General features: G+C 43.5%; 1 protein-coding gene across 1 annotated transcript; it reads right to left on the bottom strand.

The window, feature by feature from the left end:
* Positions 1 to 1,144: 1,144 nt before the first annotated feature.
* SLC30A3 (solute carrier family 30 member 3) lies at positions 1,145 to 20,054 on the bottom strand. Its single transcript, XM_039345900.1, has 8 exons — positions 19,750 to 20,054; positions 13,460 to 13,677; positions 13,007 to 13,153; positions 8,611 to 8,764; positions 7,613 to 7,817; positions 5,929 to 6,034; positions 3,496 to 3,630; positions 1,145 to 2,560 (listed from the first exon to the last, which is right to left on the bottom strand). Exons 1-8 carry the CDS (start codon positions 19,845 to 19,847, stop codon positions 2,415 to 2,417), a joined length of 1,209 nt encoding a protein of 402 aa, XP_039201834.1. The 5' UTR covers positions 19,848 to 20,054; the 3' UTR covers positions 1,145 to 2,414.
* Positions 20,055 to 25,005: the final 4,951 nt, after the last annotated feature.

Raw genomic sequence — 25,005 nt, 5'->3', positions numbered from 1 at the left:
CCAAAAACTACAGCTCTTTAGGGTTTGCTTGATCATCCCCTTTCCTTCAACCCCCTATTTGCACTCTAGAACACTTTGTTCTATATCTCTACAACTGACATAGTTCCCAAGCCCCAGTAAACTGGGCTGGTATAATTGAGGCAGGTTACTTTATTGGAATTGCAGATACTTTCAGCATTGAATTAAAATAGTTAAAATACCATTTGGATTCACTGTAAAAAAATATTATACAGTAAAAATGTACATACACTACACAGACATACACAATACAAGATAATACTCAAATTGTGAATGCAAATAAGATGGGTTGAGCATATGGTGTTATGCTTGTGGAAACAAGTTCAGATAGCAGTAGCAGCAACACTATTGCTCACTAAGATTTTGAGACCCTTGGGTCTCTGGAACTGTGGCTTGAGGAGCAGCTTCTTTAACTATTTTAACCACCTGTATCAGATACGGAATATTTCTGATACCAACTGGTAGCGAGCAGTCAAAAGGATACTTTTGGACTCCACTATTAGATTGGGAATAGAACATTATCTTCAATAATAATGTATCCTGCAATTTGTTCTAACTTTGGACTATGAGAGGGAGGATTGGTCTCTTCAGCAAGGTTTTTGGATGCTCAAGAGAAACTCTACTGGTAGCTGCCTGGAGAACACATGAGTACCTTGAGCTACGTTGCAGAAGAAAGAAAGTGCCATGGGGACTAAAGTAAACATTCTCAACTAACCAGCTACCTTATTCTGCCATGCTAGTTGGGGCCTGGGGGTAGGTGATTTCGCTGAACTATCTCTACCCTTGCTGCTGAAATCTGCCTGACTATTGAATGAAGCTGCAATGACCTTAATATTTTTTCCCTCCCCCCCCCACAATCTTCCCTAAATCTTAAAAGTGGATAGTAACTGTAGTCTAATAATAATGTTGGAAGGGACCTTGGAGGTCATCTAATCCAACCCCCTGCTCAGGCAGGAAACCCTATACCAGTGGTTCTCAACCTGTGGGTCGGGACCCCATTTGGGGTCGAACGACCATTTCACGGGGGTCGCCAAACAAGGCTGTCTGCCATTTTTTCCCCCTTTTCTTTGGCCACGCCCCTGGCACCCAGTGATGTATAAGTGGTTCGGGGTCACCACAACATGGGGAACTGTATTATGGGGTCGCGGCATTAGAAAGGTTGAGAACCACTGCCCTATACCATTTTGGACAAATGGCTGTCCAGTCTCTTCTTAAAAACTTCCAGTGTTGGAGCTAAGTTCTAAGTCAAGTGGTTCTTCAGGCATCCTTTCATTTGGTATTTATATTATTATATATACAACATTATATCCAAGTTATGAGTCCGCACTTAATTCCTGTTTTTCTTGTTCAGATCAATAAAAGAACAGTGCAATAGAATAGTTTGAGAATCTACACTTTTGCTCTTCCAAGTGAGGCTTGGGTCACCATAACCTGTAAACGAATACAGCATCCTGGCGATCATAGCATGTAGTGTCTATATGTGCATAAGTTTGGAGGTCAGGACTGGTCGTTATTTAGATGAGAAGCCTCCAGGGAATACCAGAGTAGAGAACGTGAAAAAAACATGCTGAAAGAAGACAAGGACAGACATTTCTATATTATGGCTAAAAAAATGACACAGATGGATCCATGGAATCACCAGGAGCTGAGACTGACTCACATGAAAACTGACTCATTAAAGCCTGGTTTAGATAGCAAAGCTATGCAAATGTCCATTTTTCTCCAGGAAAAGGAATAAAGATAACTTCAGCTGGGGTGGGGGTGGTGAGATCATTGAGACAAGACATTTTTTGTGGCTAATTTTGTTGCTCCTTTGTTCTACTTTTGCAGTATTAGTCACAATAGAAGATAGAGTGGAATAATGTTGCCCCACACTTGCTTTAAACATTCATGTTCATTATGGAAAAAAATTGTTACTTCCACAACACATGCAAACACAGATGGTCACAATAAAAGCCCTGAACAAGCACCAAGCCATCCAGATTGAAAAAAAATAACTGCTTTTCATCTCAGAGAAAAGAGGACAATGTTGCAGATGTTTAAAAGCCTTGCCCCCATGTCCCCATTTCTGATGGATTTGTACATTAATACGTTTAGCAAATGAACGTGAGAAGCAATTGTGGCCCCCAAATGACTGGAATGTAATATGAAGAGGCAAGGCTGAGCCTGGAATGAAGCTCAACCACCTGCAACTCTTCCATTGGAGGCTTCCCTGGCTGGGCAGACAATTATCCCTGGTGCTTTGCCATTCCCTGTATACGCTGCTTGAACATGCATGGAGAGGAGGCTTTTGCTGCAAATGGCAAAAGAGGCTGGTCCCTGCTTCTGGCCCTGGGTTTCCAGGCACCTCTTGGGACTGGCAGTTGAAGAGAAAAGTAGACAGGAGAGCATTGCCCTTAGTCCTGTGGGTCCTGGCACTGCTGGCAGGTGGCCATGTCAGCCAGGTAGGGCTCCACCTGAATGGTGCATGAGAAGAAGCCAAACTTGCTTTGTAGCAGAGCTGTGGCTTCTTGTAGCACAACCTCCATGTCAGCATTGGATTCTGGAAACAAAAGTCAAAGTAGGGTCAGTTGTAATCTGGCTCAGAATATCTCATGCATTCCCCTACAGGGGAAATAAAACCTCCTATTTGTAGTACCCAGGCTAGAATAGCAGAGGTCCTATTTTGTATCCTCTGCATCTCCCAAGTAAGACTACAAAAGACAATTTTCTGAAAAAGCTTAAGGGCAGCACAGGCTTGTGATAAGATATACAGTAAAGCAGGGTTCTCCAACCTTGGGCACTTTATGACTTGTGGACTTGTGGACTTCATGGCTGGCTGAGGAATTCTGGGAGTTGAAATCCACAAGTCATAAAGTGCCCAAGGTTGGAGAACCCTGCAATAAAGGGTTCCATTTTATAATGGGCAAGGCCAGGAACCATCGGGGAGAGATTGAAAGTTTTAAAGATGAAATGGGGGCCTTATACATCTGTAAACAAGATTTAAAATCGTTTCAAAAATTGAAAAAGAACCTCTAAACCAGGGATGTCAAACTGCCGGCCCATGGGCTGGTTTCATCATACCAGAGCTGCGCCCACCCCATTGCCGGCAATGACAAAAAAGCTCCGATATGTTGTGCGACGTCACTTGATGTCGCGAGTTTGACATGTCTGCTCTAAACTAGTATTCAAATATTTGGTTCTCCTGGAAGCCTTTGGAGGCAACGACAATAGTAGCAATATCACAACCGCAACCGCCCACACTAGGAGAAAGTAAAATCTTAAAGTCCAGTGTATTCTTGGTCATGCCATTAAAAAAAAACAAAACTGGGGGTTTCTTCCATTTTGTCTTTCCAGGATGCAGAAATGTGCTTCTGTCACAATCTGTCTATTTTTAAACCTGTATACTCCTTATAAACCAAGTCTGAAAGCCCATGAAAGACTGCAGATTTCCTGCATGGTTTACAGCTGCTCAGAATGGAGGGGAAAAGTACTCACCAATGGCTATGTGTACAGCCACAACATGATGGCTGAGAGTTAAAGCCCAAAGATGCAGATTATGGACATGCTTCACACCTTTGACAGAGAGCAGGGTTTCCTTAACTGCTTGGAACTCCACACCTCGTGGTCTCCCTGAAGGATAGAAAGAAATGGCACCCACTTAACTGGGTCCAATTCCATCCCCATTTAGAAGCCTCTGATCCCTGCTTGAATTGTGCAAAGTGACTGCCTCTTGTGTAATCCAAACCTACCATAAAGCAGTCATTTTACACACAGATCCTGGGAGGAAGCCACAACATGCAGAAGAAGAGAGGTATCTTCTATGCAATTTCCCCTAAGTTAAGGAAAGCACTGTCACATCAACTAGGTAGCTCAACATGGAGACATTATTCCAAGACCAGTCTTGAGAAAACACTCAGTTCCATTTATTTTTGTACTGAAATTTGAGAGGACTAGTATACATCATTTTATTTTTGCCTTGATCAGAAAAATCACTTTCCAGTTCTGCCCCCCCTCCAATGGAGAGCATAGCCACTTTCTATATGTGCAAGTTGCACAGAGCCTTGGTTTAGTTAAAATTTGTTGAGTAAGTCCAACATAGGTTGGCTTCACATACCACATTAAATCTCAATTTATGATTAATAAGTGTGTGAAAGATTAAAACTCAATAAATGATTAATCAGTATAATAACATACACGCTTGATTCTATACAGTTCTTTTATCAAAGACAAGTAGTTACCTGAGACTCTGAGCATCCAGCATTGCTGAATTGTGGAAATTAGCAATCTTTCTTTCAAAGTCTAATTTCCATGAACTAGTGATGGCTGCCATAGATTTGGACAGCATAACAAGCCTCAGGTATGCTATTGCCCAAATTTAAAGAGTTGTGGCTCATGCACATTTAACAGAAATTCCATAAACATAGTTTGCATATTCTAACTGTGGTAATCATAAGTATATGTTGGGAAATCATTCCAGTTGGGTATAATCATCTGTGGTGGTCCTTTTAACTAAAAATGCTGTTCCCAAACAGGGGGACGTTGATGCTGTTACTAATCTAAAAACCATTATACAATTCTTGGTTTGTTACTGAAGTTTGAAAAGAACCATGGCTAATAGTCAGTCTCCTAGTGTTTCCTTGAAACCCAAGCCATATGTGAGCCTCCCTCACCCTGATATGGGCTCTTGGACATTTCCAGTAAATTGCATAATGCTTTCAGAATTTTTAGCTGTAGTCATGCCATCTGCAACCTGGATGGACTCAGTGGGACAATGGGTGTCCCACTGGTACACTTGAAAGCCAGGCTAGGGACAGATCATTATGGAGAAAACCTATCTATGTGGTTGCTAAGAGTCGACACTAACTTGAGGGCACCTAACCAATCAATCAAATCAATGCCAACTAAGTGCAAACATGAGTGGCAAATGTAAATAGGATTTGAGCCAAATCAGGACAAATGCAAGATTAGAGAAGCCCTTGAGAAACTTCCAGGTTTGCAGAAGGATAAAGGATTTTTTATTTAAATTGACAGACTTAACTGTCAGTACCTATCCTTCCATTCCCCTGCCATCACAACTGATGAAGTTTCTTGAATGAGAAACAAAACATTGTGTTCTTTTTCCTCAAGGAAAAAATCTGCCCAGTTGCCTTTTGAAAAAGCACCTTTGAGACAGCTATGACCTGGCTGACTGAGAATCTCCACAGATATTTAAATGGACAAACCAACTAAAGAACAGGGCAGCAAGGACTGAATATCCTTTGGTACTACAGAATATCAAATGCCAGGTGGAAAATTAAAAAACAGGAAGCAGGAATAGACTGCCAGGTTGATTTCTTTGCAGCCTTTAATATTGAAGTAGGTATGTCTACTTGCCAAGACCCCTAAAGTGGAGCATTTCAATTGGGCTGTGTGTAACGTTTTGTTACTGATCCCACTGGAAATTATCCCATTTATTGTACGGTAACTAATTGTAGGTAGTTGATCACTATCATCATCAAGATAATTTCTTCATCTTATTACTTTGATCAATGCAGACTCTGCCTTGGTTATTTTCTTATTGCAAAAGTGTTAATAGTTTATTTCTAAACATTTGCCACTTGAGTCAAGAGATCTAAAGGCCAACTTATGAGCAGACCCTGTGGTGGGTTCTCATTTCTTCACTTTTTGATATACATAACTAAAGAGATTTTTGTCATTATTTTCTTCCTCAATGTACTTAAGGAAAATTCCTTTGCTCTTCACATCATTGCCCGAAACTGTAAATGCATTTATATCATCCACTTACACTTAATTATAGAGAAACCACTGTTAATTACTAGTAATTTCCTATAATAAAATTGATTATCTGCAAGAATCATTCTAGAATTATTTTAACAATGTCCATCCCCCTGTAGTGTAGCCTTCTTGCAGCTGTGAAAAACAACTTACCTTCCATGAGTACTCGAAAGACATCACGAAGGATGGTTAAGGTGGAGCCCAACACAAAGACTGAGAAGAGGAAAGTACTTACTGGGTCAGCAATCTTACATTGGGGCTGCAAAAGAGGAGAGGGAATGGCAGCTAGTATGAAGCATCTTGGTACTGAAAGGATTTTATTGTGCTTATGATTTTAGTATGTTTAAGTTTGATATTAGCATTTATTTTATATATAGTAACCATTTTATATTGATAATTATAGTGTTATCATGTAATCATTGCTTTGTTATTTTGTAATCATTATTTTGTAGTTAATTGCTTGATCAGATGCTTTATATATATATTGGAAAAGTAAGGGCTTCATGCTTTAGGTATAGGTGATTGCTTATATGAAAAGAGCACAGTAAGGGGAGGGGGAAAAGGAGTTATGGATGGAGCCTGGGTTGCTGTGTATGAGTCATCATCTAAGAATTGTTGGGTTTTTTTGTGCCAGCTCATGCCTGGTACCAAGAACTGATCTTTTTGTTCTGGAAAGGTATAAAAGGTGGAAGACATCTTTTCTGCTTGCTTGCCTTCATTCCTCTACCAGCCACGAAGAGGAATCAGGCAGCCCCTCTCTGTTTTAATCAAAATAAAGTTGTAATCTTTGTTGAAACCTCGGCTCAGGAGTTTCTTTGGCTCTTTTAAATTCCTGAGTAATGCTGGGGCAATTGTGAGGTTAAGTGGAAAATCTTACAGTACTTATCTCCCAATTCTGACACCCTGGGTTGGTTTTGCAAAGGAAAAGGACAAGTAGTCACATCAAACCCCTTATTTTTTTATAGCCAAAGTTCTCAGTAGAATGTTTACATATTTTGATCTTCATTAACATTGTTATATCCGAGCCATAAAAATTCATATGACCATTAAATAGATGCCATTTTGATGGACTGATAGCCCAGACAGAGTACAGTAGGCCCAAATTTTGTGCAGACAATTCCTCTGAAGGTAACTGGGTTTTCTATGTTATACTGCAATTTTGTGTTATGGTTATTTTAATTCTTTTAAAAATATTTTGCTCTCTTTAAACACACATCCATCATTAAATTCATTGGTAAGTTTGTTTTCTTTTAGATTTCTTTTATGCAATTTGATATTCTGTTACTGGCCAGACAATCATGGTTGCACTTTTTGTGGAAGTACTCTTAAAATTCCAAACATGTCCTCTACATCACAAACATAAATTGTTGTCATTATATGTCAATGAGTATAATTACTAGGAGTTTCTGGGTCCACTTTCTCCCAAGTAGTCTGGATAGGAACTTGGTATCTCTTCCACTGAACATCTGCATGTACAGCAAATGAAATGGAGGTGTGTTTTACAAGGAAAATGTATCTTGTTCTAACGATCAGACACCTATATCTCTGTTTCCCTGAGCCTAATCACCCAATCAGACCCATCATTAGGGCAAAGATATCTGGCCCAACCATATGTTCTTCTGCAATGTGTGAGTCACATTGTTTATTTACAGTATTTATCTCCTGGGTGACTTTAGTTGTGCTGGGATTCCACAACTACTTTTCTGCACAACTACTGTCTCAGGCTGGGTGGAAAGTAGAAGTAATGGAGGGAGATGCTCATAAGAGAGGTCTTCATTTAGAGAACAAGAGAAAGATTTGATTGTATTAAACAGTATCGTAACCTGATCCTTCATACCTTGAAATAGATGACAGTGGCAGCCACAAAGACCCCAATGCTTTGAAGTAGGTCCCCCACCACATGTACAAAAGCCGCTCGGACACTGGTGTTGCCATGGGTGGGAATGGAGGGGCCATGGGGGCTGTCCTCAATCTGTTCATAGCCTCTTGTGCTGAATCCATGACTGTGTGCAGAGCCTGACTGATGCAGAAGGTAGGCCATGCTGTGGAGAGTTTCAAGAGTGGTAACTAAGATCATCTTTGTCTCTGATTCTCACCAAACAATCCTAAAAATCCCATCCATCTCAGCAAACCCTCTTCTACCCATACTGTAGTTCCTGCTCCTTCACCAATCGGTGCAGACAACTGGACTAGCATATGTGCCATATTCATAGTGGTGATATTGTTTAATTACAAAATAATCATAGTCAAAATGTAGCAGCTATAGTATAGATCCTTAAGGGCATCTCCTAATCAGTGCTTTTAGGGCAACCAAGCAAAATAGGAAATCTTTCAAATATACACATGTTTTATTTTAATACATAATTGTTTATCTAATATTTTAGAATTCCTCTGCAGTAAGCAAGAGAGGCTAGGTGGAATACTGCCTGATAGGATCAACAATGGTTTCCACATTATTTCCAGCATCCGGAAGGATTAAAAAGCAACAGTTTGGGGAAAAGACACTTTTATAAAGATGAACAGTGAAGGGCAGTGGGTTCTAGCAAATCAGATCAAAAGACCACCTGAAGTACAAGTTTCTTTCCAATCAAACCAGTCAAATAATTCTGGAAATATCAACAAAAAACCCCAAACACAGTGGCATCTTAAAGAGAAATAGAACAAATTTCTTATGACCAGAAACAAGACTTCCTAATAGAACACTTTCAACATGCAATCAGTGGAACTATATGGCTGACAGCTTGCAAGCTTGTTGCATAATTGATATCTGATAATTAAAGTTACCTCCTCACAGAGTTAATATTCAAATATTTTCCCCACCCTAGAAATCCTTACATGATGTTCACTCCCACTGCACAGGCTGAAGTGCCCAGCATCACAGAAGCTTCAATCTCATAGTCGTTGCTAATTATACGGGCTGAAGCTAAGTAGACCAGCACTCCTGTAACGATCCAGATAGAGATGACGGAAGCCAAGGCACCCAGTGTTTCTGTGAGAAAAAAGAAAGCTGCTGTTCAGGTTCCCTGACTATCTTGACAATTTTCTTCCTGATCTTTCTGCAAGCTGCTCGGGAAATAGTAATGCAAACTGGCATTTATTTCACACCAAAAGGGCAAAACTTAGATCTTATCTCGGCTCTGTTCAAAATTATTTGGAGAAAAATTGGGGAGAATCTACAGGCTAGTTTAAATTTTCACACTGGCCCTTTCCCTACTTGCCATTTAGAGATGTTTTAGAATGCTCTGACAATTGCCACACTCTCCTTAGATCAACTGCATGATATTTTAACATCACCTAGCCACCATGTCAAAGTAACAGTGAAGTAGATATGCTTTATATCATTTCTACAATGCTGGGTGATGTTACCAAGACAGTAAAAATGACCACTCATTTCATTACTAGTGGAAGATTTAAACAGCCTTACATTGTGATTTTCCTCTTTAACCTTACATTCTCTAATCAGTTGTATTTAGTGAACAATTGCATTTATTAGCTAATGCTCAAGATTTGAAATCTGAGTTTCAACAATACACAGAATGAGAACTGCCAGATGTACAAACCAGATTCAGAAGAGGGAGGGGTCCTTTAGCTTACATTGATAACAACTGATAAATAACAAGAAAAGCAAAGGAAGCTCCAAAAAGATAATTATTTTGGCATTTTTATTATGTTCAGGCTTTTAACTGCATAGTCCACAACAAAATGTATATAGGTTTTAAAAATATAGATGTATCCAGCCATCTCACTTGGCTATTTTAGAATGTATTTGATGATTAGGCAGTAACAATTAAACAGTATAAGGTGCAAGTAAATGATTCAATATTGGAATAATTGAGAAAGGAATATATTATGAGAAATGCTGAATCAGATGAAATAGAAACTGAAATTCAACGTTGGGAGAAACATCAACAGCCTTAGAAATGTTAATGATACCTTGAGGTCTTGAAGTGAGGAAGGCATCTCTTGTTAAATCTCTTGTTAAAAATGAAAAAAGGGAGTGCAAATGGTTGCTCAGTTCTCAATATAAGAAACCCCTAAGGCAGGGGTAGGCAACCTCGGCTCTTTTATGACTCATGGACTTCAACTCCGAGAATTCCTGAGCCAGCATAGCTGAGCATAGCTGACTCAGGAATTCTGGGAGTTGAAGTCCATGAGTCATAAAAGAGCCGAGGTTGCCTACCTCTGCCCTAAGGCTATGTCAAAAGGCAATGCTAACTCAAGGCAAATTGAGAAGAAGTTGAAGTAATAGCATATTATTTTCCTAGCCTCAAAAATGTAGAGGGGTGGTGACTATAGCCATTAAATGAAAACATATCACCTCCTTCAAAACTAAGTTTAGGCAAAATATTAATGTGAAGAAACAACAAGTCTCCATTATCATTATGGCTTTCTAGGTATATGGCTATAAAAGCTGTAAAAATTGATTGAGAATACCTTGGGTGACAAGAACAGATCATTCAATACCAGAGGAAGTAAAATCAGACTGATCACTGGACACACATTGATAAAAAAATTAATGGTGAAATAGTCTGATACACAATGTGAAAAGACCCTTCTCATAATGGAGAAAATCTTGATACTTGGAAAAATCAAAGGCAATAAGAAAAAAAAAACCAAGACAAAATAAGGTGTCTAGATAATATCACTGATACAACTATAGAATAATAATAATAATAATAATAATAATAATAATAATTTGGAACACAACACGCCAGATATCGCAGTTGTGGAGAACCGAAGCGTACAGCTGATTGATATTGCTGTAGCAGGAGATGCCAGAGTCGAAGAAAAAGAACTGGAAAAAATTATGAAATATCGTGACCTGGCCATCGAAACTGCACAATTATGGATGAAACGTGTAACAGTGATACCCATTGTCATCGGGGCACTGGGAACTATGTCAAAAAACTTTGCAAAATACATTAAGAAACTGCAGCTTCCTACAATAACTCCAGCAATGTTACAAAAAACTGCGCTACTCGGAACATCATATATTTTAAGGAGGTACCTGGTTGACACCTAGGATGCTGGTAGCAACCTGTGTCAACCATCAGCGCCAGCCAATTTGAATGTTCAGTTGACTGAGGTTCATGTCTAATTAATAAAAGATAATAATAATATTATTAATAATAATGATGATGATGATGATGATGGAAGGGACCTTGAAGGTCATCTAGTCCAACCCCCTGCTTGCAACATGCTTGCAATAACTCAAAGTAGTAGTTATCAGTAATTTTAGAGATGCCACTACAGAGTCCCCAAACTGCAACAGAGTACAGTGACATCAGATCTACCTTATCCATGATACATGAGTTAGTAGATGAGGTGCCAAAAAGGGACAACAGTAAAAACCAGAGGATAAAATCATTTGGAGGGCCTATAATAGACACACTCCCACAGCTGGGCAATATAATTAAGTATATTGCCACTCTGTGAGATGGGTGGTTTCCAAATTTGATAAATAGAAATAGAAAATGGATGAAAATAGAAAAAAAGGCACCTTTGGGGATAATCATGACCAGGATGATTAAGAATAGCCATTGACATTTTGTTCCTGAGGCAAGACTAGAACTCACAGTCTCTTGGTTTCTAACCCAATGTCCTAACCAAACTGGCTCTCAATAAGTAATTTAAACAATTGTAAATAAAAACAAATTAATAATTATTTCATTACAAATAACCAAACTATAGGGTAACTGATTGTAATGGTCTTGTGAGTATATCAAAGGAATTCATCAGCTCTGATAGTGAGTCTCTTGCCTTCCTCCCTTTCCTCATCAAATCCTATCCAGTCCTAGAAGTTCTTTGGGCTTCTAATTGCCAACAGATTACCTAGAGTCCTAGACAAACAGTAGAAGGAAGGGAGGGAAAAGCAAACTGTAGGGAAGTCTTAGACAATGGACAAGTACATCGCACGGATACCAGGTGAAATGTTCAAAATAGGCAGCCCTGAAAATAGATGCTGGAGAATATTCTTGATTAATTTTGCATCTGATTCTCTGCCTCAAAAGAGAGTCCGCAAGTCCCCTGCAAATCCAAAACAATCTTTTGATCATCATCAAACATCTAAAAAGGAAAACAGATACATAAATCTTCTTTATCTTCAGTCAGTCACTCTGCTTCCTTACTCCCTTCTCTCTTGGAGTTCTCTGCATGCAGCATTCAGATAACCACTTAAACTCTGAGCCCAAACCTCAGTCCAGGGGAGAGGACCCCAAACTTTAAAAAATCTGTAAGAAGTATTGCTACATACAAATTCAGCAATTATAACATACTATAGATCCTATGTCTCCAGGGACCTTAATCACAGTGCACATAGCTCTATCTTGCTTTTTCTAAGCATTTTGCCCTCACACTGCTTTGCAGTGGTTCAAAAGAAAGAAGAAATTCATTCCTTCTAGTCTTTCACACAAACGTTTCTTTTGAAGATGTCTCACAATATGTTCAAATGCTGTTTTTTATTTTAATTGGTGTAATTATTTTGTCAGAAAAACAGAGGGGACAATAGGGGAAAAAAAGCATTCACAGAGAAGAGAGTACCATAGTTGCATATATAAAAGGTACTGTACAGTATTGACAAGTATTTTTTTAAGAAGGGAACAACAATCCCAGACCTCACACATGGGAGAGCAATACTCACCAAAAGTATGTTTCAGATGGATTTATATTATAGTTCAAGGAAGTAAAACAAATACATGTAAATATATGTTGGACTATTGACTTCAATAGATAAGATGGAGATACCTTGGCACAGGCTATCATGGAAGGAATACATGTCCTAAACCAATACCAATGTTAAAAAAGATTCTGATCAGAGGAAAATCTTATACCACAAGATCAGAAGGATTATCCTTCAGAATTCATTCATTTTGTCAATGGAAAACAGGCGCAGGTTAGTGTGAATAGCCCGCAGATGTAGCACAAGTGAAACCAGGAACAAATGCCCTGTTGTCTAAGGACTTTTTCATGAACACATCTTTAGAGTTTTCTAGAAATGTACATTTCATTCAGAATTTCCTGTAAAAGGCCAATTCAGTTATTATAATGTCCTCTCTAATCTCTTCAGGCAAAATGGTAACCTTAATTCTCAATGTCAATTATAGAAAAGGATTCTAACTTCCAGTGTAAAAAACATGCTTCAGCTTTCTGCTAATGTCAGAGAAGGGTTTGAATGATGGGAGGCGAGATACTATAGGAATGTTTTAATTGGTTAGCTAGTGAAAGGACCTACCTGAGCGGTGCCAGCCAAAGCTCATGGTTTTGGTGGCTGGGCGAGTGGAGACCCAGAGTGAAAAGAGGCTGACACCCATGCTGCCCATATCTGTCAACAGGTGGGCTGCATCTGTCATGATGGCCAGGCTATGTGCCATGTATCCACCTGGAAGACAAACAGACAGGCCCCAGGGGCTCTCAAAGGCATAGATGGAGACAGATCAATTAAAAACTAGTATATGTATGTGCACAACTTGCTAAACTGGTGGATAAGGTAATCATGTTTTGTTGTGTATCAATTTACGTGTTGTACAAACAGAAGCCTTTTAGTCAGTTTATTGTTTAATGAGCTGGATGAACCAGAAAATGAGTTAATTCAACAGCCAGGTTAAGTGTGTTTAGATGAATGCAGATGATTAATAAATTAATAAATAGAGAGGGCAGATCTATTATACCTTTTGACAAAACTGACCTATAACTTCTCCAACCATGAAGAGAAAGCAGACCAGACAAGCAATGCTGAGTTTCCGCTGAGCCTGAAGTTTCTGTTGACTTTGATTGGTGAAGCATGGCACAAGGTGACAATGGGGGATCATACACGGCTCTATCTTGAGACCCACCATGGATATATTTGCTTGGCCATTTTCTGAGGGCAGGTTGGGAAAGACCTCTTGAGAACCTGCAAACAAACTGAAAAAATATTGGGCCATCAGAAGAATCCTCCATCTGAGTCAGATGCCAGAAGTACTATTAAAGGAGAATATTTGTAGCTCAGGGTTGACATGAGGGTTGACATGAAATGTTTGCAAGAAAACAAACAAGCTCAGAGAGCACCAAGGACACCTAATGCTAGAAGTCCACATCAATTCCCCCCCCCCCGCCTCCAATGTTGCAATGGTGTTAATCCAATATCCAGCAAGAATAGAAAAATCACAAGTCAAATCTGATGAAGCCTTGAGCAGAAATCATGAAGGTGCAGTCCACTGGATTCTGGTGAGAGATATATGTTCACATTTTTGTTTTATGGAGAAATAGCTGTGCCGTTTAAAACCAAGAACTAACCACAAACAATGAGCAATATATATTGGCTGCACAGCGGTTAACCTGTTGATAGAATTAACTTATTTTATGAGAATGCATAATACATGAAATAATAAACTAGCTAAAGGGATGGTTTGAATAATATACTACCCCCCATCCCTCCCTCCCTCCCTCCCTCCACAGTACATCTTCAAACAAGTGTATAAATTATGTTCTATAAACTTTATTAGATCTTGAACTACCCTAGTTAAGGTACCTAGCAAACTGAACCAATTAGGAAGGAGATGGATGCACACCAGAAAGGAATTTACTGAGAATGACCTTCCTGACCATCCACCTTTGGCAGCGGAGTGACCAAGGAGGAGGAGTATCAACAACAACATATTGTCACTGTCACTCATTGTGACACTTAAACAGAACTGTCATGGTAATGATTGCAACTTGCTAATCCCTACTTCTCAGTGAATCCAATTTGGTGAATTCACACAATATACTGAAATTTAAACTAATCAAATGGATTAGGTTCGATCACTATACTAACCCACCATGAAAATTAAATACTATTAACACTTATCAAACATATTATGCTGTCTGTCAGCATCACTTGTGGACTTCAACTCCCAGAATTCCTCAGCCAAGCACACTGGCTGAGGAATTCTGGGAGTTGAAGTCCACAAGTCATAAAAGGGCCAAGTTTAAAGACCCCTGACTTAGATCTTTACTGAGCTGATTTTTGAGCACAGCATATTTGCCATTGGTTTTGAGTTGCTTGCAAGGAACAAAGAGTGAGGGAGATTTTTTGACTTCCTGCCCTATTGTGAGTCACTCACAGATATTAGCCTGACCGCTGCAAGAGGCAGAATGTTGGATAACATGGAATGATTTTGGCCTGATCCCTGTAAAAGCATGTGATATAACACAAGTGTAACTCAGCTCTGATGTTCACCACCCTATATTTATTTGGAACCTGGCAGTGTCTTTCATAAACACTCAGCCAGGGAAGACAGATGCTAATAATACATTTCAGCCACCCAGATGGATAATTAATAGCAAGAGATGGCTCAGTAAGCACTGAGCATCTTCTACCAATTTTGAGCCAACTGAATTCTCTGCCCCAACAAGAGCTGAAAATCCCCAATACAGCTCATGAGGTTTTGCCATAGCAGCTGCACATTACAAGGGCTCTTCTAAGAAACAGTTTCTTTGACTGCAAGCAAGCCTCCAGCAAAACTCTCAGCTGGACATGCTTCAACAGCAGGCCACTTGGGTAGTCAAGAGGGAGTGCAAGGATTCAAGCCAATCCTTAGAAGAAACCACCTGTTTTGCTTTCCTCTATGGCTATCCAATCACTTTCATACCACAGTAAGTTCTAGGCAACCTAAATAAGGAACTGCAACTCATATGCTCCTGTGCTTAGGGATCCCATCTCATTCTTCCTGTGTGGTCAGAAGATTCAGTACATTTCAGGTGTGTTAGCATTCACTTAGAAATCAAGAATTGGAAGATGTGTAGCTCAGATAGGTTTTGGATTAGCTCCAACAGCATACTCACATTATGTCACCTAAAGACTGTCTTCTATCCAGGACGTTCTATGGCCATGAATTGGGCTTAGGTGGACCTGATTCAGTTAATGTTAATTTGGGCACTTCCCCCACCCCTCCCCACTTTCTTCTTGTTGACTCTTAGAGTAGGCTTTGGATCCACCATACTCTTTTACTTGCATTGAGAAGGATAAAAATATGCGTCGTATGCAACCTTTTCCTCCTCTTCCTTCTTGCTCTGTCCCCATAACTTTGCTTTCTTCTGTCCTCAGTGAGACAGGCTTAAGTAATCTTTAGCTGGAATAAATTAAAGGAGCATTTTCTCTCCCTTATTCAACAACTCAGAAAATTAGACTCAAGGTGTAATATTTGCTAGGATTTGTTGCCCAGGACTTTAGAGGGACAGAACCAGTTTGTAGAACGTACGGCACCAGGCTAGAAACCGGGAGACCATGAGTTCCAGTACTTAGGCACAAATCCAGGTGGGTGACTGAGCTGATCACTCTCTCTCTGGCTAGGTAATGGTAAACCACTTCAGAAAATGTTCCCAAGAAAACTGCAGGGACTAGTCCAGGCAGTCACTAACATGGAGGCACATGCTGTACATGTACACTTTAAATGGAGTAGGGATTCAGATCAGTAACAAAGACCAAAACTGTCCTACTGGTATTGTCCTGCTGTGGGCTTCTTCCCCTTCAGTAGGGAAGGGCCTCTACTCGGAGCCTTTTTTCCTTCACCTCTTTTGTCCCTCATGGTCATGGTCCAATGGCAGGGAATCTGTGGAGAAGTACTGAAATGAATCTTGTGATTCGATCTTAATGGCTTTTATAATTGATCCCATTCCCTCTGATTATTTCAGATAGTTATACTTCGGAAGGAGCCTCTTCCCTGAGTAATCTGGAGCAAGATCGACCATTTCCTTCCCTCACGCTTCGCAGTGCAGGCTCGGCAGTTTTCATGGGGCCCAGCAGGGCAGGGTCTGCCTTCGCAGGCAGAGCGGCCTAGTGAAGGGAGCTGGAACTCCAGGTTCAAATCGTATCCTCTCTCATATAAATGCTTTGAAACCTCAGTGGTGGGTTAGCCCGGTTGCGCTCGGTCCTCCTGCGCAAGAGAGCCCCCCCCCACGGCCTTTTTCTTCTGGAGAGCTTTTTTGCAATGCCTGGCCTCAGTGCTCAAGGTCCCAACGCCATTTATACCACAGCTGGCCAGTCGGAGGAGCCGCAGAGGAGGCAAAGGAGCAGCACTTAAGGTGAGTCCCTGCGCCCCGCCCGCTCCTTTTGCACAGAAACTGAACGTCCCACGGGCAGAACTTAAAGCAGGGATGTCAAACTCAATTTCATTGAGGGCTGCATCAGCATTGTGGTTGCCCTGGGGGGGGCAGGGTTGTGTGGGCAACTGGGTGGGTGTGGCCTACTGGGTGGGCATGGCCAGCTCTACATAATTCGCATCAAGGGTGCCTGTGTGGGGCCTGGGCAGGACTGGGACAGATCTGAGGGTCTCTGGCAGAAGGGGGTGGGACTGGGGCAAGCGCCAAGGCATGGTCCATTTCTTCACTCCTCACAAAGGGTGACACCTCCCCAGCATGCACCCAGGGGGGTGGGGCCAACACAGCAGGGGCTGGTTTCTCGCTGTTTCTAGATGGCCTTGTGGAGCTAAGACTGAATGCGTTTCAGCATAAATGCCCACCACAAAATTGTACATTGGCTCCCGGCCAGCCTGGGCCAGGGCCAAGGCAGTGGGGGTCGTTCCCTCACTGTTTCCAGGATGGCTTCGCGGGCCACATGAAACCACTTCGCGGGTCGCATCCGGCCCCCGGGCCTTGTGTTTGACATGTCTGACTTAAAGCCTGGCTTGGAGACTGGAAAAGTCCCGTTGCTTTCATACCAGCTGAAGTTAAAAGATGAGCCAAGATTCCTCCGTCAACGCTGCGAGACTGCTCCAGAAAATGTATAAGTGGCAGGTAACTACCAGTCAGGCCATCCTGTTTCTCCAAGGCCAGCTAAAGGCCTGGCATCAGCTACATCTGCATACTAAACTAAATAGGATAGGGTTTAATAGGATTAGTTTTCGTTAGTTTTGTGCCTTTCGGAATTGGTTAACTTGTGTAAATAGATTAATTCCATTGTTGGTTGTGGGTATGTAACCAGCAGGTAGTAGAAAAAGTGTTTTAGGTATCAAAATTGTATTCCCTTCAAAGCACCAGGACAATCTGAAAAGTGTGATTGGAGTTGCTTCCAATTACATAGTTATTTAGATTTTCCTCCTAGCTACCTGGACATAATAAATTCAAGTAAAGAAATGCATCAATTAATCTATCCCTGAATTAACTTATTTTTGGGGACCGCCCCATATAGTAGACCATAACTGAATTCAGTCAGTTGAGTTCACAACTTAGTGCCCAGGAAGTTTTAACAACAAATTAACCAAGGTTAGAAGTAATTAAATGAGTCCTTGAAGTTGCCTGATTAGGTTAAGCATGTCCTGTGAAAAATTAATATGATTGTGCATGGGGGGGAGTGCTTATAGCCAGGACAATTGATCCTAATGACCTTCAGAACTTCTCTCTCTGACTAGGCTTGGCTAATCTGAAGAAAGGATGAAGGTTGTTGTTGGGTTCAAGTGCCTGCCCCCTCCTCAAGTGCAAGCAACAAAAGAAGGCAGAAGGGAAACAGTGACAGTCCCAAAGAGCAGAATTTACCAGCCCACTGCTCAGCTGTGCCTGGCATCCCACAGAAATATGGAGGCAGATGGGTAGAAAGCTAAAAGCCATCCCGCCTGCCAAAAGAGCAACCAGAACAGCAAAAGGAGGGATAGCAAGTAATGGATAACTCACTAACCTCCTCCCCAAATTTATCCCTAGAAGCCCTTCCAGGTGGCCTTTCATTCCAATGTAGTTATACTGAAGGTCTGTGTTTACAGTAGTTGAAGCAGATTGGATTAAAACAGAATGGCTGCATTTGTGCAAATTATGAAGCTTGATTACTTTAAACTTGATGTTAATGTTGCTTTTTGTGTATGCAGTCTTAGTGAATTATGGAAATAGAGCCCCTTTATTCTTCTAATATTATGTGATTCAGAAAATGGGTCATTTCAGCTGGTCCAGCTAGTCAGTGGTTCCTTTTCTGTGCAGAGCAGCATGCAAACAGGATTCCTTCTTTTCTCCCCCCAGCTCCCCACCCCAGCTCAGTCAGCAGCTCAGTTCTGGAGCTGTGCCTGCCAGAATCTTAGGAGAGATTTTTGGAAGGAGGTCCACTGAGGCAGCGGCAGCAGAAGGGAAATCCATTCCTTCCTCCCACCCCACTGCTGGTTCCACTGAGCAATAATCAACTGCTTTTGGTGCAGCAGCCAGGGCAGGAGGGATGGGGGGCATTACTGCAGCCCTCCCCCCCCCACACTAGGCTTTCCAGAGGCACACTAGGAAACAGAGAAAAGGCAGGCAGGAGGGGAAAGAGAAACACATGCTGCAGACCAAAACATCCACCCAAAGCAGTTTTTTTCTCCAAAGCTCCCCCCCCCCTTTGATCTCTTCCCTTTTCACTGCCTGGACCAGTTTTCCTTCTCCCACCTGTAATGAAATGGCGCTCCCTTCCCCTGCATCCCACAAGTAGGAAGCCATCAAGGGGGGGGGGGAAGGAGGGATTGAGCAGCAGGAATCAAAAAGTACGTCCTGTCTTAGGGAGGGCTGTAGGGATCTCAGAGGAGGAGAGGACGGGGGGGGGGGAGAAAATCAGCTACCCTGGAAAGAGAGGAAAAAGCCCTGAGTGAGCAAAGTTGTCTTTAGCCGTCGAGGAAAAGCGGAGGGCACCAACCGCACCGCAGGGCAAAAAGTGGAGGATGGAAGAGACGAGGGGGCTCAGAGTTGGGGGGGGGAATGCACGCACAGGGCGGTAGGGGGGCAGGAAGAAGCCGGGCTTCGATAACTGTCCGCTTGCCGGAAATCACGATCCCCCTGAGGGAGCGATGCTTTCCCCGAGCAAGAATGAAACCGAACGTCCTTCAGAGAACTCCGGGCCTGCCTGGATGAAGATCAACGGCTTTCCCTTCCGCTTGGCTCTGCCGGGCCCGCACGGAGTCCGGGGCTCTCTGACAGGACGGGACTCGGCGGGGGTAGGTGGGGGAACAGCGGGCAGGAGAATCGGTGGCAGGAGGGGAAGGGCTGTTCTGCGGGGCTGCCTCTCACCTCTTCAGGCGAAGACCACTGGAGCTGCGGCTGCTTTGGCTGCCCACCAGGCGGGCGGTCTCGGAAGGGTCCCCACTGGCTAAGGCAGGGGGCTCCATGGCCAGGAAGGCTGGCTGCAGCGGGCTGAACTTGACAGGCTCTCCACGAAAGCCCTTCGCGTGGGCTTCTGCTGCTGCTGCTGCTGCTGTTTTCGCCGTCGAGAGGTCCGGACTACAGCAGACACAGGTGGGTGGAAGGGAGGGCTGGGGCTGGCCCCACCCAACGCCCGCAAAACTCCTCCCCCTGCAGGCAGTCCTCTGCTCGCGCCCCCCCCCCGGACCTGCCGTTCCCATCTAGCGCGGGTGATTCCCACTGAGCCCGCCAGAACTAGCGATCGGGGCAGCGGAGGAAGTTTCCGACTCCGGTTAGCACCACTCGGTGCCTTCCTGCACCCGGGAAGCGCTCGGACTAAGCCGACCTTCCGTGGTTTGTGGGGCAAAGCCGAGCAATGTTCGCGCCGACTCCTCCGCAGAATACGAGGAGAGACCGAGGCCCGGCTGCGAAAAGGCTTCCCAGGAAAAAGCGCTCCTGTTCCATTCAGCCGAAGGACATCCGGGACCGCGGGGAGAGCCTTTCAAGCCGTTCCCCGATCCCGAGGTGGATGCAGCCGTCGAGATATAGTAATAGTAGTAAAGTTGGAAGGGACCTTGGAGGTCATCTAGTCCAACCCCCTGCTCAGGGGGGATGCGGAAGAACATCGCCGCGTATCTTAGAGGGATGTTGCCGATGGCGACGAGGTGGGAAAAGTCGCTATACCGGGGGCCGCCGTCTTCCCTAGAAAGGGCGGAGAAGATGAGGAATACCGGCTGGACAGGATTAGCTGTTAAGCTACGCGTCTTCTCACTTCCATGGGAACCGCAATCGGGAGCCACAAAAGGTCGCTGCCCGAAGGAAAAGCCAACGGAAGGGCTAGACGAGCTTTGGATCGCTGTGGGAGTGAGAGGTAGATCGCTTTTTATATAAATAAGAGATAAATCAAGGGGATCGGGAGTTCTTCAAGTTGAGCCAAAAAGGAATTCGCCGGAGGTGCCCTGTGGCACAGGAAGATCCAACTTCTCTTGTCTCTAAGCGTTCCGGATGTCAGCCCTGCGAGGTAGACCAAGACACCGTCTGCACAAGTTTGACTAGAACTATAGGCTACGCAGGGGTTCTCAACCTTGGCAACTTTAAGACTTGTGGACTTCAACTCCCAGAATTCCTCAGCCAGCTTTGCTGGCTGAGGAATTCTGGGAGTTGAAGTCCACAAGTCTTAAAGTTGCCAAGGTTGAGAACCCCTGGGCTACAGTAACAGAATTATGAAAGCTTGACTGCGTTTGCCTTTCCTACCTCTGATGCTCCAGTGAATTAGAGTGAAAGTTCTATTTCCGGGGCTTAAATCTGCCTTTGTTTTTGTCACACCTCTGCATATTTACAGTACTTCAGGATCGTCTCTGCGGTTCTCTACACCAGGCGGCTGGGGCAGTAGCCCTTCCCCTCCAGGACAGAGCTGCCAGGCCGGGCTTCCCTTCCTGATGGGCCCCCTTGGGTCCTCTACTTCTAGCTTAGTAGATCCAGAAGCCCCCCAGCGTGGTCGGTTACAGTGGGACGCGGGAAGGACAGGCGGTGGATGAGCAAGGCTTCATTTGCTCTCTGGAGGAAGGCTGAGACGTGGGAGCATTTTGGCACTGGGGGGGGGGTGCTGGCAGATGCAAAGTTGCTTTGTGGTCTCCCTTGACAGCTGCGAACAAGAGACGCGGATCGTCGGGCACCCGAGAGCAGGATTTCCATAAATCGGCCCCTTCTTCCAGGACTCGGAGCATCGGGTAGCCGACCAGGAACGGCAAGCGCTGAAAGGAGAGCCGAGCATCCGAGGTGAGTTAAAGGCTTCTTGCCGCAAAAAATAGAGCGGTCGATCTTGCTGGGAAGCTGCTGAGCGATTGCCGGCACTTGGGGCCGAGATGCTTTGACGAGCCGGTTCTGAAACTATCGGACTCGGGCGGGGACCAGGCGGGCGAAGCCATTGGAAGCAGCAGGGCTGGGGCGGTGGGGAGGGTCTGGTCATCGGAGGACTGTTATGCTTTGCTTAAGATAAGATAAGATAAGATAAGACCTTTGCACAAGTTCGCCTGTTGCACCAGTTGTGACCCTACCTGGACCGGGAGGCTCTCCTTACAGTTACTCATGCCCTTGTCACCTCACGTCTGGACTACTGCAACGCACTCTACATGGGGCTACCCTTGAAAAGTATTCGGAGACTACAGTTGGTCCAGAATGCAGCCGCATCGAGTGATAGTGGGTGCTCCTCGATACACCCACGTTACACCTATCCTCCGTGAGCTGCACTGGTTGCCTATTGGTCTCCGGGTCCAATTCAAGGTGTTGGTTATTACCTTTAAAGCCCTATATGGCTCAGGGCCAGGCTATTTGCGAGACCGCCTACTACCTCATAGTTCCCTACATCAGGTTAGATCCCACAGGCTGGGCCTCCTTCAGGCCCCGTCGGCCAAGCAGTGCCATTTGGTCGGGCCGCGGAGGAGGGCCTTCTCTGTGATGGCGCCCACGCTTTGGAACCAGCTCCCCCCGGAGATTAGGACCGCTCCCACCCTGTTGGTCTTCCGTAAGCTACTTAAGACCTGGCTTTTCCGGCAGGCCTGGGGTTTATAAAACCTGACCCCTGGATGACTGTCTTTGTACTGTTTGTTATGTTTTATGTGTTTTTTATTGTTAGCCGCCCAGAATCCTTCGGGAGTGGGGCGGCTTATAAATTTTAAAAATAAAATAAATAAAAATAAATAAGATAACCTTTATTATCATTTTTTTACTGTGGGCACAACGGCACACATCAAAAACGAAATTTAGTTGCCCAAAGTGAAACACATACATGACACACACCTAAACATACTATGTACCAGATATGTATAGACCCACACCCCATACATATACATAACAAATAAATCTTAAATACTGTCCATCTTGAATATATGACGGAAGGAGGAAGCTTGAGAGTTCACAAGGTTAATGCTGTATGGAATGAAACTATGGCCGAATCTGGATGTTCTGCTACGGATACCACGAAGCCTCCTCCCAGCCGTGGGAGAAGGCATTGCTCCGTTAATTGGTTGAGTTAATGGACCAAGAAATCTTCCACTGACCGGAGCCCTCCTTCGGCGAGGCGGCCGCGCTGGATGAAGCTGAGCAACCGACGCCTCCAGGGTGGCTGTATTCCCACAGCAGGCTCGTCTCAGTCTAGGAAAGACTTACCAGCCTTACTGGCATAATATGGTGAACTTGATTGGTATAAGCCATGATTATTATTATTTATCACCCTCGTCGTCATCGGTGCTTAGCATGTGGTGCGAATCCAGTGTGTGGAATTTGTAACGGTCGAGTAAATCCAGAGGTTGAATTGGTGCAATCACCAGGAAAATCGCCTTATGCCACCGCACCCCAAGAGGCTGTGAATAGCGCGCAGGCAGGACCGCTCCCTCTTTCTAAGGCAACCCTTAAGGCAACCCGGACTCGCGTCTCTCTACGCCCCGCAAGAGAACCGGAGGCCGACCCGCCGGGAAGGATCGGACTCAAAGGGGACCAGCCGGTGAAAATTTAACCCAGCTTGGCAGACAGAAACCTTGGGACAACTCCGGGCAGCGGTGCCCAAGCCCCAGGCTTCGGGCTTTCAGCTGACTCCTCTTGGACTCTACAACCTCTCGGTCCGATTGCACTTCGGGCGGAGTCAAGCCGGCCGGCGCGGCTCCGCCGGGCGAGCGCCAGGAAGATTCGGGCAATCAGGTGCTTACTCGGGCCGTCTGTCCAAAAGAGGCTTCGCAGTGGAGAGAGAGCCAAAGCCCGCCGGGGACTAGGAGCACAGCCGCAATCGAGGAAGCCCGAGCGCCTGGAGACCTGGCCGCCCGGGACCGGAAGGCATTTCCAGAGCCTTTCGTGGCGCGAACGATCCGGCCCACCTCTGCTGCGGTCACGGGCGACTGGGCTGCAGAAGCGCCTCGGAGAAGGAGCGCATTGCATTGTCTTTGGCACGAAAGCCATTGTGGCTCCCTGCGCCGGCGAGGGCGAAGGAGCCGGGCTCTGGATTGCAACCGCCGGGGCTCGGTGCCTTTGTCCTCTTCCTTACCTGGTGAAACCCGATGTCCGTCGCCATTGGATAATAATTCTTTATCAATGAGGAAAAGAACGAAAAGCTATTTCTCCAAAGAGGAACGACTTGCCCTTCTAAAGCGGGTTTTTTTTCTTGTGACCGAATAACGTAGGGTTTTTTTTATAATACCTTTTTCTTAACGAATAAAACCCCACACGCACAAACTATTATATTCCATCTGTAAAAGAATAATTTAACCCAGCTTCTTCCAAAGGGGTGACAAAAATCATACCTTTAGTTAAATAATCTGTTTAAACAGTTTTAGTTTAATTCTTCTTTTCCGTAAATGTTTCTAGACAACAGATCTTGTTCTTTACAAGCGAGTTTCAGATAATCTTTTTTATTAATTTAAAATATTAGAAAAGTGTATGACATAATGCAATTTTAATTTTTATCCTAACATTTGTTAGGGTTATTAAATTAATTCAAGAACTATTGTTCAGCTTGGGAATACTTTTAGCAGGGAAATGTACCTCTTTTTGTTTCTGAATACTTTTGAATATTTTTATGTGTAATGGGGAGCAGCTCCCTGGAGAACCTCCTTTGGTTCTATATTTATTTTATATATTGATATTATTACTAGTTTACATTTACCTAGATATGCAATCTTTTCAAAAATTATCAGTGATCAATTAGTATTTATACTTCATGCAACATTTTCATATAATATCTATTTTTTACATTGAGTAATAAATGGATATATGCTCTGGTTGTATGACAAAATTATATCTTAGAATGTGACCTTCCTAAAAGAAATAATGACAATTCTTTTCTACAATTATTGAAACCTCTTTGGTCTCTTATTCTTTGAATTTCTTTTCCATTTAGAGTATTAGTGACCCAAGGGGAATGCCTGGCAGTTATATTCTTTGTGCTTGTAGCAAATTGGTTGCAATTATATTTTTCACCTCATTAATTTGAAGTCTTTAAATATCTGACAATTCTACTGTATCTAGTCCTTTTTGTTCTGTAGTGATATAGCCTGATGTAGGTAAGCTATTCCACCAAATTTAAAGACCATATGATATTTGGTATTTTTCTCTTATCCCTGGATATTTCCTGTCGGTGATTTTGGAACTGGAATT

This window comes from Crotalus tigris, unplaced genomic scaffold (assembly GCF_016545835.1).
Source record: "Crotalus tigris isolate CLP2741 ecotype Arizona unplaced genomic scaffold, ASM1654583v1 scf7180000017987.690289119674:8195010, whole genome shotgun sequence".
Taxonomy (NCBI): domain Eukaryota; kingdom Metazoa; phylum Chordata; class Lepidosauria; order Squamata; family Viperidae; genus Crotalus; species Crotalus tigris.
Note: the sequence above shows the minus strand (reverse complement) of the source record. Positions and strands in the feature narration are given on the sequence as shown.

Coding starts and splice junctions, on each gene's coding strand:
- SLC30A3 (XM_039345900.1), bottom strand. CDS start 19,847: ATGGAGCCCCCTGCCTTAGCCAGTGGGGACCCTTCCGAGACCGCCCGC. Junction 8,765..13,006: donor CTTTGGCTGGCACCGCTCAG/GTAGGTCCTTTC, acceptor TTTTTCTCACAG/AAACACTGGGTGCCTTGGCT. Junction 2,561..3,495: donor GGCTGTACACATAGCCATTG/GTGAGTACTTTT, acceptor TTTTGTTTCCAG/AATCCAATGCTGACATGGAG.